Source organism: Lucilia cuprina, chromosome 5, assembly GCF_022045245.1.
Source record: "Lucilia cuprina isolate Lc7/37 chromosome 5, ASM2204524v1, whole genome shotgun sequence".
Classification (NCBI taxonomy): Eukaryota; Metazoa; Arthropoda; class Insecta; order Diptera; family Calliphoridae; genus Lucilia; species Lucilia cuprina.
The window spans coordinates 29,161,794-29,182,998 of NC_060953.1; the positions used below are offsets into that span (position 1 = coordinate 29,161,794).

General features: G+C 30.9%; 1 protein-coding gene across 1 annotated transcript in view; it reads left to right on the plus strand.

Annotated features, from left to right (window-relative positions):
• Positions 1 to 6,904: 6,904 nt before the first annotated feature.
• Positions 6,905 to 21,205, plus strand: part of LOC111683886 (sorting nexin-33) — a 59,033-nt gene continuing 44,732 nt past the window's right edge. The window contains exon 1 of the mRNA XM_023446014.2: positions 6,905 to 7,681. Within this exon, the coding sequence (XP_023301782.2) occupies positions 6,971 to 7,681 (711 nt within the window). The 5' untranslated portion in view covers positions 6,905 to 6,970. The remainder of the gene's footprint in view (positions 7,682 to 21,205) is intronic.

Genomic DNA, 21,205 nt, shown 5'->3' on the forward strand with positions numbered 1-21,205 from the left:
TAGATAGGTTAGGTTAGGTTTACACAGGTAGCCAATTTCGGCTTTACTTGGGTCCATGTTGATCCCTTTGTAAAAATACCTGTAAGAAGAAAAAAAAGAGAAGAGAGGGAGAGATAGAGGAGAGTGAAAGAACAGAGACAGTTGCAAAGAGAAGGAGATGATGAGAAATGAGAAAGCCAGGGCAGCTGCCGTGGATGAGTAGTGTGAGTAATAGGATTCAAACCCATTTTGATAAATTAATGAACTCTAGAAAACGTTCTAATTGAATGTTTGACAATTCGGTTAGATCACCAAAGTAGGTCGATCCAAGCGTCTGAAAACGGGCCTCCGCCAAAGCAGGACAATCGCAGAGAAGATGAGTAATAGTCTCTTCTTAATCCTCGTTTTGACAACTCCTACAGTAATCGTTGAACGGGAGACCAATGCGTCTGTCATGGTTCCCAAATTTACAGTGGCCAGTGATTATCGATATCAACCTACTTAACTGCGGTCTTTGCAGACCAAGAATATATTTAGACCTTTGAGGATCCATTTGTGGCCACAGTACTCTACATGTTGCGCATGTATGTTCACGCGACCATTTGTCGCGAGCGATGCAGAGGCATTTTTCACTGATTTGCCTCTTAACTGCAAGTAGTGGTATACCGCAGAACTGATCTATGTCCATTCTGCTAAGCATAGTGCCAGCTCTTGCCAATGTGTCAGCAATACCGTTGCCATACGAATTCCCATGTCCCTTTACCCAAATTAGGGTGATGTTCGAATGTCTCGCCATCTCATTGAGAGACGTCCGGCATTCATGGACAATTTTGGATGTGGAGAACACACCAGTTAGGGATTTAATAGCAGCTTGACTATCAGTATAAATTCTGATATCCCTATTAGATATCCGATAGTACCTTAGCCAATTTACCGCCCTCCTTATCGCCGATATTTCAGCCTGAAGGATACTACATTCATCATTAAGTCGGAAGGAGATTTTCGTTCCAAATTCCTCGATGAAGATGCCACCACCAACTCCTTTCATCGTCTTGGATCCGTCTGTATACACTCGGAAGCAATTATTTGGCGGAAGGAGAGATTCCTCAGACTCCGAAGAGATATGATATTGGAACTTTCTCACTAGAGACGGTACTGGAATACAATAATCAACAATGTACTGATTATCCGGTATAAGATCTATGATCCTAGCATGGCCTATGGAGCATTGATTCCACTTGCCAGTTACACTCAATCTGGCCGCAGTTGACATAGCCAATTTCCTTGCAAGGAGATCGACAGAGAGCCAGTTGAGCATAGTGAACAGCGCCTTCGAAGGAGTTGTTCTGAGAGCGCCTGTAGATAGGTTAGTTGTTTCATAGATGAGGATTTCGAAAGGACTTTCGAAATTATACCTTTTTGGTTTTTATGGATTTTTTGAACAAGCAGGCCACCCCGCCATAATTGTTTTTAGCACGGTTTATAAATAGTTGATGGCTGCCAAAATTTGAACTGTCGTCAAACTCGAAAATTTCGCTTAATACACAGATATCGATGTAGGATATATTTAGGTAATGTTCAAGAGATTTTTTGTTTTGGGAAAAGCTTTGAATGTTGTGTTGTAGAATATGTACCATTTATGAGTGTTATATAATATTGTGAAATTGGGAAGGTGAGTATACAAAATAAAATAAAAAATTAGATAGTAGATTTGGAAGAGCCTGGCTCAGTTTCTTCGATCTGATTCTGGACTTTTATATCAGAAATTTCTTTAAGCCTTCCTGAAGATTGACTCCATCATCAGCATTGATATGGGGCATAATTGAAGATAATTGAGCAATAAAGTTTGTCATAATCCTCTCTACTTCCGAGACTTTAAAGTGATTGGGGTGGGCAAACACAGGGGCTGTGAAAACAATAGTAGTTGGATGTATAGAATATTTAATTAAGGCTTTTTTATTTTAATGTGTCTTTAACAAAGGTTTTTTATTTAATAATGAAAATTTGTATATAAAACGAAAAACAATGTTTGCTTCTTTCAAAATATTTTTTCATGTTATTAAAAACATAACAAAAGTATATAATTAAAAACAAATGACGTCACTACATTACCCTCCCTTCTAAAGTAAAGTTACAGACTTCTTTGTGTTAGTTGTTAGAGTTTTGTCTTCAATGAATGCTGGTTTCAATCTATCTATTGCGATATTCTTAACCACTGAATTAAATCTAATTTTGAAGAATTTTGATCACTTTTCTAGTATTTCAAATTGTCCTTCATAAGGATATGATAATCCTAGTTTATTTGAATCATTCCTCACAAATACATATTTACAATCCTTCAAGTGTTTAGGTGTATATGTTTTCATTGTATTTCTATGTGAGAAATATTGTTACGAACATCAGAAAAATATTAACTGTTTGTGCAGAATCCACCACTAATTCTCAAGGCAATCTTAAACATTGACCATAAACCATTTCAGCTGCTGATGCTTCAATATCTTCTTTTACGGATCGCAAACCTAACAGAATAAAAGGCAAGGTATCTTGATCACTAGTTATCTGATAAGGTACTTCAAATCTTGAAACATATTCATTAATAAATTTATAAGCTATAGTCTTAGCTGTAATATCCCTCAAGGGATATGCTTCCGTCCAACGTGGTTATCGATTATTGTTAATATGTATCGAAAACCATTTGATTCAGGTAATGGACCCGCGATATCAATATATATATGTGAAAATTTTCCTTTGGGTATTGGAATCTTTTCAATTTTTGTTTTAACATGTCTATGTACTTTAGCCCTTTGATAATTTAAACAATTTGAAACCCATTATATTTTTTCATTGTTGGCCAGAAATAACGAGACCTAATTAACCTTCTGAGAGTTCTTGCACCTGGGTTTGAAATATTATGTAATTTATCAAAAATCTCCTTTCTTAAAATTTGTGGAATGTATGGTCGTTTATGTCCTGATTCTTCGCACCAAATAGAGACATTACGTGCTACTTAATATTTTCTGTAAATCTAAATCTGTTTCTTGTTCTTTTGATAATCTAATCACACTAAAATTATCAGTTTCGATTGACTTTATTTCAGGAATTCTGGAAAGAGCATCTGCGACTACATTATTTTCTCCTTTGATATAACATATATCCGTCGTAAACTGTGCGATGAGAGTTAATTACATGCGTTAATGGTTTGTGACCTGTATGTGCAATAAAAGATCTTCCCTCCAACTTATGTCTGAAGTGTTTTATATTCAAATAAATTGCTAGTAATTCCTTATCAAATGAGCTGTATTTAATCTCAGTTAGTGAAAGTTTTTTTTGAATAAAATGCTAATGGTTCAATTATATCCCCAACTTTCTGTTGTGAAACTCCGCCTATTGCTATATTTGAAGCATCTACCATTAATGATAAAGTTGCATCATTGTGAAAGTAATCGAGCATTACTTTTAATGAAAAACTTTGTTTTATTTTTTTATATAATTCTTCTGCCTTTTCAAACCAAGTCAATGCTTTAACTTTGTTCTTAATATCTTCATTTAACATGTCATGGATTGAACATTTCACCTATGTTAGGTACGTACCTGTGATAATAATTAATCATTCCTATAAATTTCTGTAATTGTTTTACTGATAGCTGTTTATTATAATTTAGAATAGCCTTAATTTTATCGTTTGATGGTTTAATACCTTCAAAGGAAATGTTGTATCCCAAAAAATCTACATCTACACCGAAAGTACATTTGGACATTTTAATATTTAAACCATATTTAGATGGTCTATCAAAAACAATATTTAAATGTTCACAATGTTGATTTTCGTTATTACTGGCTACTAGAACATTATCTAAATAAACAAATATAAAGACTTACCCAGAAAACACTTCATTAATAAAATGTTGAAATGTTTGTGCAACATTTCTAAGACCGTAAGGAATTCTTACGAATTCATATAATCCAAAAGGTGTTTTTAATATATCAGATTCCGCGACCGGAATTTGATGATACACACGAACTAGATTTAATTTTGAAAATATATGTTGGTCTCTTAAGTCTATGTTTATATCCTGAATATGTGGTAATGGATATTTATCAGGCACGGTTACAACATTTGATCTCCTATAATCCCCGCAAGGACGCCAATCGTTAGGCTCTTTCTTTGGAACGAGAGGTAGTGGTGATGCTACATGTGAATTTGAAGGTCTACATATTCCTGATTTTACTAAAATTGCAAATTCATTTTTAGCTATTTTGTATTTGATTAAATAAAATCAAAGTCGTCTAGGTTTTAAAAAAGGAAGTGGACCACATGTGTCTATTTTATGAACTTTAACTACTTTGTTATAGTCAGGATTCGATGTGATGGATGGATAACCCTTTAAAATATTAATGTACTTATTTTCTATTGAAAATAATTTTGGAAGAGATACTGTAGTAAAAGCTTCAATTGTACCAATAGATAAGTTAGTAAGAGGATCAATCAACTTCTTATTTCTAAGATCAACTAAAAGTCCAAACTTTGTTAAAAAATCTGCGCCTATTATTATCTATAATATTGGCAATAGTAAATACAAACGTGAAATCTCTCCTTAGACCAAATTTTTTTTTTCAAAATTTTCGAACCAAATGTTTTAATTGTACTACCATTTGCAGCGTTTAATGTTGAGGTACGACTAAATTGTTTAATTTTGGATACAGGCATCACCGAAATTTCTGCTCCACTGTCAATTAAAAATTTGAGTCTATTTTCTAAGTCATGCGCAAAAAGACGACGTGTCGAATTATCATCTTTATTATCAGTCGCCAAAATAATAGGATTATTTAGTTTTCCTGATTGTCAGATCTATAGGAACATGGTTGAACGCATTTTTACTTTCAACTAATATATAATGGAAAAATAATAGAAATAGCAAAACCAATCTTGTTTTGTCTGTCGACTTCTGGACCTACTTCTACTACGGTAAGAAAATGTTGGTCGAAAAGAATTTTTAACTTCTGAAATGTTCAATGATAATTTGTTAAATTGTTCGGCGCATTGCAGAAATAATAAATCTTCAGTATTAACAATATTGGAACCAACAACTGCTATATTAAGTGCTTTTATAAGTTTTCTAAGCCAAACATTTTTAAGGAATTCAGAATTTATATTACGACCAGCTAATTGTAAAAGATACCTATAAAATTCTGAAGGTTTGCGATCTCCTATTACTGAATCTGAAAGTAGTTTATCCAGCTTTCTTTGTTCACTTAAAGAGTGGCGTTCCAAAAGCTTACTCTTTAAAGTTAAATAACGGTTTTATAATAGAAGATTTTGCCCTATAACTATGACTGACATAATAACTTCTTATGGAAGTGATATAAAAATATGTCATTCTGAATTCGTTTATTTCTGAACATTGTTTCTACATGTATAAAACAAGCTTCTCGAAAAGGTTTATGATATGAAAAACTTGAAGGAAAAATTGGATATTTATTAAAATTTGATTTATAACAAAAAATAGATATTTAAATATAACATTATCTTTTATTTTAGATTATCTTTTCATTCATGTTTTTCAATTTATAAAAATTTTGTCGACATTTAAGTTTTTTGTTCGTTTTCTTTTTCTCATTTTTCTTGTGTAGCGTCATATTTTTTAGAATTATTTAGGGAAAAACAGAGTTGCATCACTAAAAACTATTAGACTTCGAGTAGATTTAATTGAAATCTAGTTAGGAAGTAGATTTCGTTTTGTATTGGAAATCTGGTTAAAATCAACTCAAATGCAATATTTCATTAAGATGTTATTTTATTAGTTCATAAATTTATAAAGCAGGATCGCCAATATAGAGGATTTTAATTAAGGCTTTTTTATTTTAATGTGTATTTAACAAAGGTTTTTTATTTCATAATGAAAATTTGTATATAAAACTACAGTTGTAAACTGGTAAAGTGGGTTTTGGGCGTAGGGCAGCTGCTTTGCTGTATTTGATGCGAGTGACTCTTCGGTTAATTTCTACAGTCTAGTAAAAAATTGCCAAACTCAAGGAAAAACATTGAACTTTTTCTTCATGAAAAGTTAAGAAAAAAACATCATAATCAATGTGACTATCAAGGCGGTAGGATTAAATCTATTCAGATAAACTTTTGATAGTGCTGAAAGCTAACAATTTTGTTCTAAATCGTTCACCGAAAAGGAAATACACGAGGAAATAGAGGACTACAACGGCCTGGACGTTATCTCTGTATATCGTTACAACAGGAATGTCGAAGATCTTCTTCTACGATCAAAATTGGCCTTGGATCTTTAGCTTTTCCAAAGACGCTGAAAATGTTCAATTCCATTGTGAATACCGAAATATATGTTCCCTCTCTACGTCAATGCAGAAATTGCGACCGCCTTGCATCTTAATGAATTATTGCATTTGACTTGATTTTAACCAGATTTCCAATACAAAACGAAATTTACTTCCTTACTAGTAGAAATATTTTTTTAATGTAAATCATGAAAATCAATTTTTTTCAATTTTTCCACGTGCATAAACACATATTGAAAATGTAAATAATGAAAACGAGTTTTTTTCGTCTTTTCCACGTGCAGAAACACATATTTGTAAACAAAAATAACTCACCACACCAAAAAAATTTTAATTTTGATAAAACAGCTGTTACGGTTTGTTTTATTTTTCGTCGGGTTGTTTTCTTTATGTGCGACGGTTTGTTTTATTTTTCGTCGGGTTGTTTTCTTTATGTGCGTTAAAAGTCGAAAAGTCGACTTTTAAATTAATACAAACGGTCGAAAAGTCGACTTTTCGTTTCATCTGTAGAACCCTAGTATATGGGTATTGAAATAACGGTGAACCAATTTAAAGACGTTTTTAAGCCGACGCCAAATTTTTATTGTGAGCCGTTGGCTCTACTTTGGTTGGCGCAGATATTTTTTCTTTGTACTTTAACAACACCTATTTTTATTAGATTTTTAGTTTCGTAAATTATATCAGGACAATGTCGTCTTATGTGCGGGCCTTATATGAATTTTCTGGTGAGCCTGACTCATCAGAAATTTCTATCAAAGTCGGTGAAATTCTGTCAGTGACACGTACTGATGTTGGTGAGGGCTGGTGGGAAGGAAAAAATAGTCAGGGAGATATTGGTCTTTTTCCTGCTGCCTATGTTGAGGTAATGTCTGCTGCTGAAGTTAAACATCAACAAAATTCAACTGATCATCAAAACTCTGGCGGACGTTATGATGCAACTATTGACGATTATAATAATGAAGGTGATGATTGGGAAGACGATTGGGATGACGATAATGATACTTATTCTGAAATCGGTCCGTCAAACAATGGATCTAGATTACAAACAAATCCTCTGACACATTCAGCCAGTAGCTACGATAACAAATATTTGCCTGCCACTCCTGGTGATGATATTTCGTTAGCGTCACCTGCAACTGCATCTAATAATACCGCAACACTTAAAAAATCAAGTATGTTTGGAAAGAGCTCCGATTCTTTCATTCTTGGCTTAGGAAATAAAGACAAATTGCCAGAAAGTGAACAAGTCCAAATTGTACCTTTGGATAATTTTTACCAATGGCAACCTAATTATCAATCCTTCTCTGTTATTGTTGCCAGCCCTAAAAAGGAGTCAAAATTCAAAGGGATGAAAACATTCATAGCATATCAGCTGACACCAAGTTTTAATAATATTTCCGTAAGTCTCGGTAATAATTGTAAGATTTTTTCTGCAAAAAGTACATTTTAAAAACAATATACATAGGTATGTAGTGGATTCTTTACAACTAAAAACTCGAAGTGATGCAAATTTGGAAGAAAAACCAACAAAGTGTACATTAAAAAACATATCAAAATTTATGATAGCATGTAGGTAGTTAGTTCGTTTGAAAGGAGGATGTACATATATACATCAAATCCGAAGAAATACACCTAGGCCTCTATCGGCCTGTTGTGCGCTCTTAAACAGTGTCTCAGGTGGAAATCAAATCAGTTCTATCGGACCCGTCCTAGGTGGCGGATAGATAAAGCTATCAACGGTGGTGCGTTACATTAGAACTAATGGTCCCTACACCGCTGGTTGCTCGAGCTAAAGCGATACATTTTTACAAAAGTTCTATTGGGTCTGTCATAGTTAGATTGATATTGTTGCATGGGGGCCAATTCTCATACCTACGTTGCTACGTTTGTGAAAAATGGTCACGTAGAGATTGGAATGGTAAAGGAATAAGTAACATAATAATGATACATTTCGTGGCAAATGGTCACTTGTTGTGTTAGAATTCTCTCTCTTGTCTCATACTTCAATCCGCGGACCAAAACTGTATTCCCCTCTCCCACGTTTTGCAATCCTATCTTTATTCCTCTCTCTCCCCATATTCCTTATCCCCACTTGTAAGATTAAGGTGGTTTGTAGCAGTGCCGATAATCTAAATGGCTAGTCAGTGGTTAAAGAAGACTAGTCGATAACAGCTCCCTTCCGATGTCAGGGTACGGATCGGCTGTATTTTGTATAGGCTTTGTTTTAAAAAATAAAATATCTCCCGTTTTTGTGATATCACAACTTTTTATAAAGTTTTTGTATCAGTGATTACTATGCTGTAATAATTTTTTAAAAATTCCAACTCCTTCCTCTGCATATCTGAGGCGGAAACCAGTAATTTTGGGCGACATTTTTTACAGAGCAGAAACTGCAGAATGATCATAATTTCACACTTTTATAATGCTTCAAAAGTGCATTTAAAAAGATAATAAAATATTTTAAACAAATTTTTTCTTTGTACATAATCTAAGTATGCTTTTTGCTGAGACAAATGGTGCAAACTAAAAAATGTTATTATTAACCCTTTAAATGTGATGAGACTTTCAATTTTCAGATTTTAAACTTTACAAACTTTAAAATCTGAATTTTCAGATTTTAAACTTTATTTCGAAAACCACGAATGTTATAAGACCCAAAATTTGTCATTATACAAGTTATATATGCAACATTAATTGGATGGAGTTTTATTAAATTCGGAGATGATGATGATAAACACCATCGTTTGATGGGAAATTATTAAAATCATAACTCCTAAACGAATTAAAATAAACTAAACATTTTAAAACTATTTTTTAAGGTATTTTCAGACTATAATACTGAGTATTAACACACTTCAAATTAAAAATATTATGAAAATTTTTCGGATTTTCAAAAAATCAATCCGAAAAATACATTTTATGTTTACACTATAATATTTGTAATATTTTTTATCAAATTTTTAATTGTTTAAGCACTTTTCGTTCTTATTTTTAATGTATTTTACACTTTTTGTTTGTTTTTTTATTGTATTTATAAAATACATACCGAAAATAAAAAGTTTTTGAATTGTTTTAAAATATTTATGAATACCGACCGTATGCCAAAAAAAATCAGTAATATTTTTGAAAATCAAATTACAAATTATTTTTAGACTAGAAAATTATATTATGATACAAACATTTTTGACAAGTATTAATACTCGGTATTGTAGTCTGAAAATACCTTTAAGGGCATTTAATATTGTATTTACGAATGATAAAACCAGGTTTTGCATTTTTTATTGCACTTTTTCTTTTGCTGTTATGCATTTATATTGCATCTAAATTCTGTCAAATTTAAATATAGGGAAATGGCCTGACTATTCTGATCAATGTCTGATGAAAACTATTTTCAATATGTATATAATTTATTTTAATAAGAATTTATAAGCTTCCATTATTCATGGCTTCTTAAGGTTGCATAAATTAATAATATGTAATATAACCTTATAGATTATTTTTAAAATGATATAATTAAACCAGACGACTTACATATTATACACGAAAATAGAGTTCATTATATACACACTGAAAAAATCCATGCCTAATATATACGAAAAATGTCGTACATTGTACGAATCGTTCGTTGTTTCGCACCACGAAATTCTTTCGTAATATATACGAAATTGTACGAAATATTTTAGTATATTTTTTTCTTGAAAAAATTAATTTATATAAATTGAAAAAAGGGAATTTTGAATAAATATGGTAAAATTTACGAAATATTAATTTATTCAAACGTTTTTGTTCATTTTAAAAAAATTTCCAATTTTAGTTCAAAATTATTCTCCACACGAATTTTCATTTTTTTATGAAAATAATTCGTGAATAATATTATACTTTTTCTTAAATTTTATAAAAATATTGTAGTTTTATTTAATCATAATATAATTAATATCATTATGTTTAATTTAGCTAAAATTTAAGAAAAAAATATTACGAAAGGTTTTCGTACTTTCGTAAAAATAGAAAAGGGTTTTATTAAATAATATTTCGTATTATACACGAAATTTTTGTAAATATTACGAAAATAGAAGTTACGAAATTTTTTTTCGTAAAGTTGAGCATGGATTATTTTCAGTGCAGATATTTAAAATTATAAAATTAAACCATAAAAAATGATCTAATTTTTCCTAATTTTTGTGTATTAATAAAGTTTAAAGAAATTTAAACAATAATCATCACATAAGCAGATGTTATTTACTTGTTTTTCAAAGACCAACTGAGAAAATAAAAATTAAATTCACTTTTAAAGCACAGTTGATAAAGCACAGACTATTCTGTGAAATATGTAAAGTAAATTTATATTATTTGCTTAATTTCTGATGAAGTTACAAAAACAGTTTTCTTCAGATTATGTGCAGATTTATCGTATGTAATTTGCAAGACATTTTATATTTGTTGTGTTCGATTCGTTTTTATATATTTATCTTTATTGAATTCAAGCAGTAAATATAATACTTTACAATTTAAGAAAATGGATGACTTGAGAATTTAGTACATGATGAGCAACAGTATTGCAAAATTATAAAATTAAGATAATTAAATAATCATATTTGAGTATTTGGTAGTTCAAACATAACACCTTTCCCTTCCTTCACGGAAAGTTTGTTTTCGTAGTCTGGAGGACCTCCGCGATGCTAAGGTGGCTTTACAGCATTCTGAAGTGGTACTTCTCTCGACGTAGAAGCTCGCGTTGTAACAGATGGTGGTGTTTCGAACCCTATTAGTTTCGAAGAGGAAGTTTCAGTGCCATTTGTTGTGAATCAATGTGATGGTAGAACATTTGTTGTACTATGTGGGGCATTTTTGTACTGCCGTAGAAATTCTTTAACATTTTGATTTAAAGTTTGTGCTGTTGTACCCATGGCTCTTAGTGCATTTTTCGCCATTTGCACCCTTCGCTCAGCCTGTCCGTTAGTTGCTGGATGGTATGGGGCGGTATATTTATGATATTTTATGCCAACTTTAGTCAAATAATCGTTAAACTTCTTCGACCTTTACGGTGCTCTAGGGTATTCCCAGTGGTGACCCTCGTAAACTTTCGGTCTATTAGCTATTCTTAAACAACTGTCGCATTCTTTAGCCATACCCTCTATATCAATATATATTTTTGGCCAACATATAAATAGGCGGTCAATTCCCTTCATCTTCACTATTTCTAAATGTGCAGTATGTAAACTTTTAAGAATACACTCCGGATATTTTTTAGGTATCACCACCCTATGCTCAAAGGTTAAGCAGTCATCTGACAATTTGTAGTTAGCCTCAGGAGACTTGTATCTAAATTTAAGTAAGCAGCATCCCTTTTCTTGCAGCTGAACTATTTTCCCCAGCTCTACGTCTTTTCTTGTCTCGCGTTCTAGTTTATCTGCCGTAATGGGTAATTGCTCTATTTGACGAATTTGTGGGAAATGTGGCGTTATACTAGATATGTCAACCTCGGAACAACCCTGATGTTATGCATGTCAACCTCGGAACAACGCTCGCTGTCATATGAGGAAAACAGGTCAGCAAATTTATTATCACGCGCAAAATGTTGGATCCACTCCCGACCGCAAAGCGTGTCAACAACATAGATATTCAACAATTTTGTGGTTTTCCCAATTATGACGTTGACAACCACTCTACCAATGCTGTTTACTTTATGACTCGTATATCTAACTAATTTTATATCAGCTTTGACGAAATTCCATTTGTTCTTGATAGCATATAAATTTCTTCTACTAATGATGCTGCACGGCGATCCCGAATCTACACAATTTGCACACTTACCATTAATCAACACATCTTAAAGTTTACGTTCTACCCCCTTCGATTTACCTGACTTTGCTACTTGGTTTAGTTGCTCCATTACTTCGTGGTCTTCCACTTCAACAGACACCTGGTTGCTCTTTTTACACATTTTCGATATATGGCCCAGTTTATCACATGCAAAACATTTCGAATTTTTAAACTTGTGGTTGCCACCACACCCATAGCACTGTTTATTCTTTCTCTGTGGTACATATGATTTACTACTTTTTGTCTTAACCGGCGCAAAACCAAGATTTTTGTTTAGTGTGAAGAGCGTCGCTTGAATTCAACTCCTTTGTCGCGTTTTGAGTCAGCTCCCTGCTATACGCCAGCTCATATGCTTCCGAAAATGTTGACGGTTTCCCAACAACAGCTGTTCAATAAGCACCCGGTCTAAGAATGTTCCATACTCACAAAAAGCTCCACCCTGTTTTAACAGCAATGCAAAATTTGCGATGGATGCATATCCGCAATTGCATTCATTTGCTCCGGTGAGATACTCATCTTATACCACTTCTGACACCAATGTTGGGTTCACTTTGTTTTTATACACATATTTATGTTTATTGAATTCAAGCAGAAAATATAATACTTTAGAATTTAAGAAAATGGATAACTTGAGAATTTAATACAAGATGAGCAACAGTGTTGCAAAATGATTAAACTAAGATAACTAAGTAAATATTTGAGTATTTGGTAATTCAAACATAATTATATATTACTTTTTTAGAAAATGTGCAGACTATTCTTCTATAATATAGGAATAAAAAAACAAATTGTCCTTCTCCTATGTGCAGATTAGTCTCATTATTGTCGTAAGACTAAAATACCCTTTCGACAAAGTGCACACAAGTCGGAGTTAATCGTTTAATACTTCAGAATATGTGCTAAAAATTCTAACAAAAAGTTTGCGGCTATTCTGTTAATTGTCTAAAGGAAATTTAGAAATTCGTTAAAAATTCTGATAATGTATAAGAATTATTTAAGAAAAATTTTGACATCCGTTATGTCTGAAAAAAATATTTTCTGGGTTGTTTTGTTACGCTGTGTGTTTTGTTTTTTTAATGTTTGGATGCTGTTGGCTTCATTGAGTTATGTATTTTGTTTTTGCTTTCTTTTTGTGAATTCTGTTTGGATGTATGTAGGTTAGTTTTATTGCATTGTTTATTTTGTCTTTCGTTTTGTATGTTTAGTAGGGTTCTATAGTTTAAACGAAAAGTCGACTTTTCGACTTTTTTCATTTAGTTAAAAGTCGACTTTTCGACTTTTTCATTTAATTAAAAGTCGACTTTTATACTTTTCGACTATAAGTATTTTATAAATAGTCGACTTTTCGATTTTTTTTTACTTTTTTAAAATTTTCGACTATTTTTGACTTGTTTCTACAATTTTCGAACTTTTCCGACTTTTTTCGACCTTTATCGACTTTTCGATTTTTTTCGACTATTTTAGAGTTTTTGACTTTTTTCCACTTTTTTTAAATTTTCGACTATTTTTGACTTGTTTCTACAATTTTCGAGTTTTCGACATTTTCCGACCTTTTTCGACTTTTCGACTTTTTTGGTCTTTTTCCGACTTTTCGACTTTTATTAACATAGTCGACTTTTCGACTTTTTTCATAGACGATAGTCGAGTTATCGACTTTTTTGGAACAAAATAGTCGACTTCGACTTTACGACTTTTCGACTTTTTTCGACAAAATGTCGATTATTCGAAAGTCGATTTATAGAACCCTAATGTTTAGATGTCTGTTGGTTCAATTACCTTAAGGCCAAACACATACAATACTTTGCGTCGAACTGTGCCTGACATCTACGCAGCATAAGAAAAGAGATGCCCAATCGTTGCGTTGATAAAGTATGAAAAAATAATTAAATATGTTTAAAAGGTACTTTACATTATCTGATTTTGTATTATTACAAAGTATTATTTGAAAATGTATTGTAGTCTGAAAAACTAAAATAGTTAGTAGTTTGAAATGTATTAAGCTTTTAAAAAACTTTTGGAACAAGTCGGTTTTAGTGACATTTCTCAAAAAAAAAAAAAAAAATAAAAATAAAAAACCCAATATAAAGCGTTTTGAGACGATAAAAGATATATTTTTTTCGGCCACGCCTACTTTCGAGTGGGCGGGGCTCCAAAGTTTAATACATTTTTGTGTATATCTCGAAAACTCTTTTGTTTATAATAAAAATCAAATTAAAAGCATTAAAAATACCTCTCCAATGATATATAACATGGACCGACTTTGGAGTTTTTCGGAAAATATATATTTTGACCCGACTTTTTTTCATCTAAAAGAAATCGAAAAAATGTCTAAGGAGTGAGATCGAAAAATTCTTAACATACATATATGTTTATAAAAAAGAAACCACTAAACTTACAGCTTAATTTTTTTTCTTATTTGATTCAAATTATTATTACAATTTACAAAAAAAAAATTTCACTAGTGATGAAATTTTGAACCCTTTTCGGAAACCCTTCCATTAACGTTTTTATAGTGCTTTCTGTCACTTTGCTCGAACATGTAGTCCATCTCCGTTTAAAATCTACCACACTTTTGGACACCTTTTTTGTACTCTTCAATTCTTTTTTAACAAGAGCCTAATATCTCTCCACTGGCCTTAGCTCCGGGCAGTTTGGGGGATTTGCCTCTCTTGGTACAAATACCACATTATTGTTCTTGTACCACTCAAGGGCTTGTTTACCATAGTGACAGGATGCCAAGTCAGGCCAAAAATAAGTGGACACATTGTAAAGTCTTATGAATGGAAGCAGCCTTTTTTGTAAACATTCCTTGATGTAAATTTCGGTATTTATAGAGCCCGTTGTAACAAATGATTGGCTTCTTTTGCCGCAACTGCATATTGCTTGCCATACCAAGAACTTTCTAATTTAATAACATTGGAAACAGTTTGACGGCAGACCTTTGTATGCTTGGCCAACTTTTTGTAAGACCAAGTTGGGTTTAGTTGAAAATATTTAATAATTTCAGTACGCACTTTTTTCTGGTCACTCATTTTAATCAGATTAACAAAAAAATTAATATAATTGACATTACACATAATAACTGACATGTTTTTCAAAGGTAACTTGATCAAAAAAAATCAAATAATACTTTGGTTGAAAAATGTAATGAATTCAAATCAGCCGAAAAAATAACTTTCCATTTTTATACACGACTATAGTGTGGAGGGTATTATACGTTTGTGCTGATGTTTGTAACATACAAAAATATTGGTCCAATACCCACCTTAAAGTATACCGATCGATTCAGAATCATTTTTTGAGTCGATTAAGACATGTCCGTCCATCTGTCCGGCTGGCTGTCCATGTAAACCTTGTGCGCAAGGTAAAGGCCGCAATTTTTAAGATAATTTGATGAAATTTGGACCAAGCATATTTTTTGGCACGGGGACGAAGCCTATTGAAAATGGTTGAAATCGGTCCATTATTTCACCTTGCCCCCATACAACCGTACCTCCTGATTTGAACTTTTTATGCCATAATTACGTCAAATATTGTATTATCTCTATAAAAATTGGCACAAATAAGTTTTATATAAGTATAAATGACACTGCAGATTTTCGTAAGGATCGGCCTTTTTTTGACCCTAGCCCCCATACAAACCCCCTTCAAAAAATGTCTTAAACGTCTAAAAATGACTTTTAACCATTTGTATCGCAATGAAACTCAACAAAACTAACTGTTATTTAAGAATATATCCTTTCCCAAATTTACCGAGGATATGCCCATATTTGACCTATATAAAGCCTCATTTAGAAATTTTAGTTTTTTTTATCAATAAATTGCTTAAATATTTTGGAATTATGGTAATATTCAACATAAAAGTTTCTTTATAAAAAATAAAAATTTTATAAAAAGTAAAAATAATAAAATATATAATAAAAAATATATAAAAATAAAATGTAAAAAAAATCTAAAAGTACAAATCTCATATAAAGACATTGATAATGTAATTTATATTAGAAAGAAGAATGCTGTATTGGTAAAATTTTCAAAAATTTTGGTTCGAGATAAAATAATGTCGGCATATTTTAAATTAAAAAATCTTGTTCAATCTGACATAGAAGGTGGGAACGAATCTGTCCGGATTTATTTGAATGACAACTATTCATTTCTTGCTTATAAGTTATTTCGAACATGTTGGAAGTTAAAAAAGATAAGAAAATTGAATACTTCAGTATTATTAATAGAGATATGCCAAAATCTAAAATTAAAATGCTTAATGGTAATACAAAAATCGTTAATTTGAAAGAATGTATTGCTCTATATGAGTTGAGCTCTTAATATTATTAATTAAAAAATAATAATAAAAAATATTGTACATTAACATTTAATGAAGGATATTCACACTGACGAAATATCAAAAAGTAACACATATTTTTCGTATATCATTTTTTAAAGAATGTATTTAGTCCTATTACACCTATTATTATATCTCAACCAAAGTATGTTTATTTATATATGCACTTGGTCGCGGAAGTATGTATCTTTTGTCTATTTTTTTCCATAGGCCTTATTTTTTTAATCTTTTTTTCGACTAAATGTATGTATATATAAGGAGTGAGATCGAAAAATTCTTAACATACATATATGTTTATAAAAAAGAAACCACTAAACTTACAGCTTTATTTTTTTTATTTGATTCAAATTATTATAGGAAGATAGCTAGTTAAAAAAAATATCAACTAATTAGTACCGATTTGTCTGAAATTTTGAAAGTGTGTGTACACCTTCATGATTAAATTTAAATACTTATATTTTTTATATATCTTGTAAATTTTAATGTCTTATACATAACAGTTTGTTAAAGGGTAATGGAACTAAGTCTATATGAAATTATTAATTTTTTAAGCCTTTGATAGATTGTTGTTAATATATACAAAAAAAGTATTTACATGCAGGAGAATTCAATCAAGTGGAGTATTTTTATGAAACTCCAATAATTAATAAGTTATGAATTATTTCTACATATAATTTCTGTTCACTTATAAGTACTTGGCTCCCCCATATGAATAATTATTACCTCACCTTTGATGCCGATTAACATTAATTTGTAATAATAATTTGAATCAAATAAAAAAAAATAAAGCTGTAAGTTTAGTGGTTTCTTTTTTATAAACATATATGTATGTTAAGAATTTTTCGATCTCACTCCTTAACTCAAGTGCAAAACTTGAAGAATTTAAAAGTGTGTTTAAAAATTCCCCTCTTCATATTATTGGCATTTCTGAGACGTGGTTTAAAACGAGTACACTATCTCAATCATTAAGCCTCCCTGGCTACAATATTGTTAGAAACGATCGTCCAGATTGCCAAAGAGCGGGTGGTGTCTGTTTGTACCTATCTGACAAATTACATTATAAAGTAGATTTTCGTAGTGAGCATTATGGTATATGTGAATCGTTGAGGTCTTCGGTGATACTCCAGCGTTGATTTGTAGTTTATCTCCCGAATGGTAATATAAATGATTTCGATCTTTTTGATCGATTCTCAAATATTATAGTTATGGGGGACTTTAACTGTAATGTTTTTAATAATTCAGCTTCCAGCAATTTTAGATCCTCTCTTTCGAGATGTGCTCTCAGTTATGTGCACAATAGCATACCTACACACTTGTGTGTTCGCAGTAATTCTACTTCCCTGATAGACTATTTTCTAGTAAGCCGCACATTAACGATTGGTTACCATAGTTAAATTCAGTTTCTGTTTTTTTTTTCATCACATCACAGCTTAAAATTATATCTATCAGATTCTCAGACAGATTATAAGAAAATTGGATTGAATTTAAGAATTACAATAAAATTAATTATAATCAGATCACTCAATGTACTCAAATAGTTATTGCGAGAAACCACAGAGGCTCGGCATATGGTTTTTACTTAAGGGAACGATCTATGGAGAATTGGAGAAATTATTGTAAATTAAGAAATAAGGCAAAGTCTGTAATCAGAAGGGTTCGTAGGGAATATGGTCAACGAATGTTTGAAGGAGCTGAGGGCAGTAGAATATGGTGTAGATTACGTAAGTTAGGTTGCATTGGCCGTAATAGACCACAATATGATGAATCTGAGGTTGAGAATATAGTTATACCTACTCCGAAGAATGGAAACTACAATGCTGACAATTTAAGACCAATTACAATTTTACCCGCCATGTCAAAAATATTTGAAAATTTAATGTATGAACAAATTTTATTACATACTCGAAGACTACTATACCCTAATCAATATGCATTTCGCTAAAATTACAACACGATTTCTCTTCATATTTCTGTGACAGACTCTATACGACGTAAACTAGATGCTCACTCTAATTGTGTAATGGTATCCTTAGATCTAACGAAGACATTCGATCGTGTTAATCACAAAATTCTTATAAGAAGCTATATGAAAATTTTTCTTTTTTCGCACCTGAGTGTAGATTAATGTTTTCGTATTTATCAGAACGGTCTCAATTTGTTTCGTTCGGTAATGTTAACTCGACAGTTGGTCATGTTATATCTGGTTTGCCTCAGGGCTCTGTTTTGGGGCCCCTGCTTTTTCAGTTACATTTAAATGATTTTACTTCTGACTTATCTAATAGTTTAAGTGAATTATACGTTTTTGCAGATGATATATACCCGTTGTATGATGTCAACTCTGTTAGAAATAGCATTTGTAATAATCGTTTAAATGACCATATGGATTCCATTTACAATTGGATGCGAGAAAACTTGCTCGATATAAACTCAGCAAAAAGCTATTTACTTTGGAATACCAAATTCCCCAGCTCTCTATCCACAAATACGTATAAATGGAATAAACATCCAACATGTTGATGTAATTAAATGTCTTGGTCTTATTATTGATAACAATCTTAGATTTAATGGTCATGTTGATTCAGTTTTTAATGGAATCAGTTTCATACTAAGAATATTGTAATCCCTAAAGTCATACACACCTATTCATATCAGACATAGATTAGCACATTCCTTACTTATGTCGAAAGTAAACTATTGTCTTGAAGTTTATTCTGGAACATTGTCCAGCAATTTTTATCGTATCGAATTGTAAGGAGAATTGTTCGTTATGTGTTTAATCTTCGATTGAATGATCATGAACGTGTTACTGAAGCTGTTTCTAAATTTTTAGGCGTAAACTTTAATGATTATGTAAAATTAAGGCTTTTGCTTCAATTTTACAAAGTCATGAAAAATGGACAACCTCCTTCTCTTGTTAATAGTTTTTCATTTTTTAATTCAACTCGTAATAGCCAAATTGATATACCTCGTATACATATGTCAATATTTGAACGTTCCTTCATTATAAGAATAAGTAGAATTTGGAATAATTTATCCAATGCAAAAGAAAAAAGTTTTAGAAATTTTTCGCTCTACTTATTACAATTAATAACAAAGTTATACTCAAATTTATGTGTTATATTATATTTCCGGTTTTTGATGGGTTTGAGTAGTGTTACGAATATTTTTTTTTCTTTTTAAATTATATTTGGTAATAATTTATTCAGCTGGGGGCCACTAATGTATGTATATGTAAATAGAACATATTTTTTTTAATTTGTAATTACATTTATTATATATAATTATCAAAGCTTGGAAAGAATGAATTTTATTTGGAATTAATTCCTTATATTTTTAATTCGGCTTTAAATTTTGGAATGTATCATTCTTTAAAATCATTCTTTGAATTTAAATTCTAAAGCTGAATTCCTAGGCTTTATATTCTATTGAATTAATTCCTAAGAGAATTCATTTCTTATAGGAATGAATTCAATGGAATAATCATTCATATTTGTTTAATTCCTTCTATTACAAATTGAATGAAAGAAAAAAATTTTAATTTAATTTTTAATATACAGAATGCTTTTGAATTATAAAACAAAACTTTCATTCAATCTATTTCAAATTGAATGGTTGAAAAATTTTTAAATTCAATTTGTAATAGATTGAATTAGAACAAAATTTATATCATTCTGAGGGAATTTAAAAATCAATAGGAATTGTTGAAATTAATTTTAATTCAATTTGTAACAGATTGAATGCAAACAAAATTAAATTCATTCAGAAGGAATTTAACATTCTATAGGAATTAATTCATTAGAGAATTAATTCAACTACATCGGAAGCTTTAAGAATTAATTCTGGGAATTAAGTCAAAGGGAATGAGTTTGAAGAATTGTTAATTCTTTAAAATATAACACAATTTCAAATAAAGAATTAGGGAATGAATTCTTTCAGAGCTTTGATAATTATACAGTTAATGACATGAATATAGATCTAACGATACATGTATTATTGGCCAAGAAGGCTTTCTATGTATTGATGTAAATAAATAAACAAATTTTCAGCATTTTTAAAACTTGTTGTTGATGTAAAAATATGAACACCGAACATTGGCCGAACCTCACTTTTTACCGAACTCCGAACCCGTACCCGAACGTTCGGTCGGACACTAAAGATTAAAAAATCATATTTAAATTATTAATATCTCAGGAACTATAATACTTACTTACATATTATACATTAATAAAAATCTCAATATCATAGCTTTTAAACAATCTAATTTATATACTTACCTATAAAGGCATTTTTTCCCGATTTTTTAGATAAACCTCAAAAATATCGGGTCAAAAACTATATTTCCCAAAATTGACCTATAATGGGTCCTTTTTTGTATATCATGGTATATATCATTGGAAAGGGGTTTAATTTTGATATATAATTTGATATATATATATCGGTCCAAACAAATGTATATCTTTCGAGATATTGCCATAAATATTTTGAACTTTAGAGGCCCGCCTACCCTAAAGTAGGCGTGGCCGACAAAATTTTTTTTAGTCATTTCACTCACAAACAAACTCTCTATTAGTTTTCTTTTAGATTTTTTTATTATTATATTTATTTCATTTGTAATTTGTAAGCCTTATTGGCCAATTAATAAATTATAGTAATCCACACTATTACTAGTTATATAAAAGTTAATTTGTAACATCAATAACAAATTAATACAAAATATATAAAAATTTAGTATATAGTGTAGTATATAGAATTAAGTTTTCT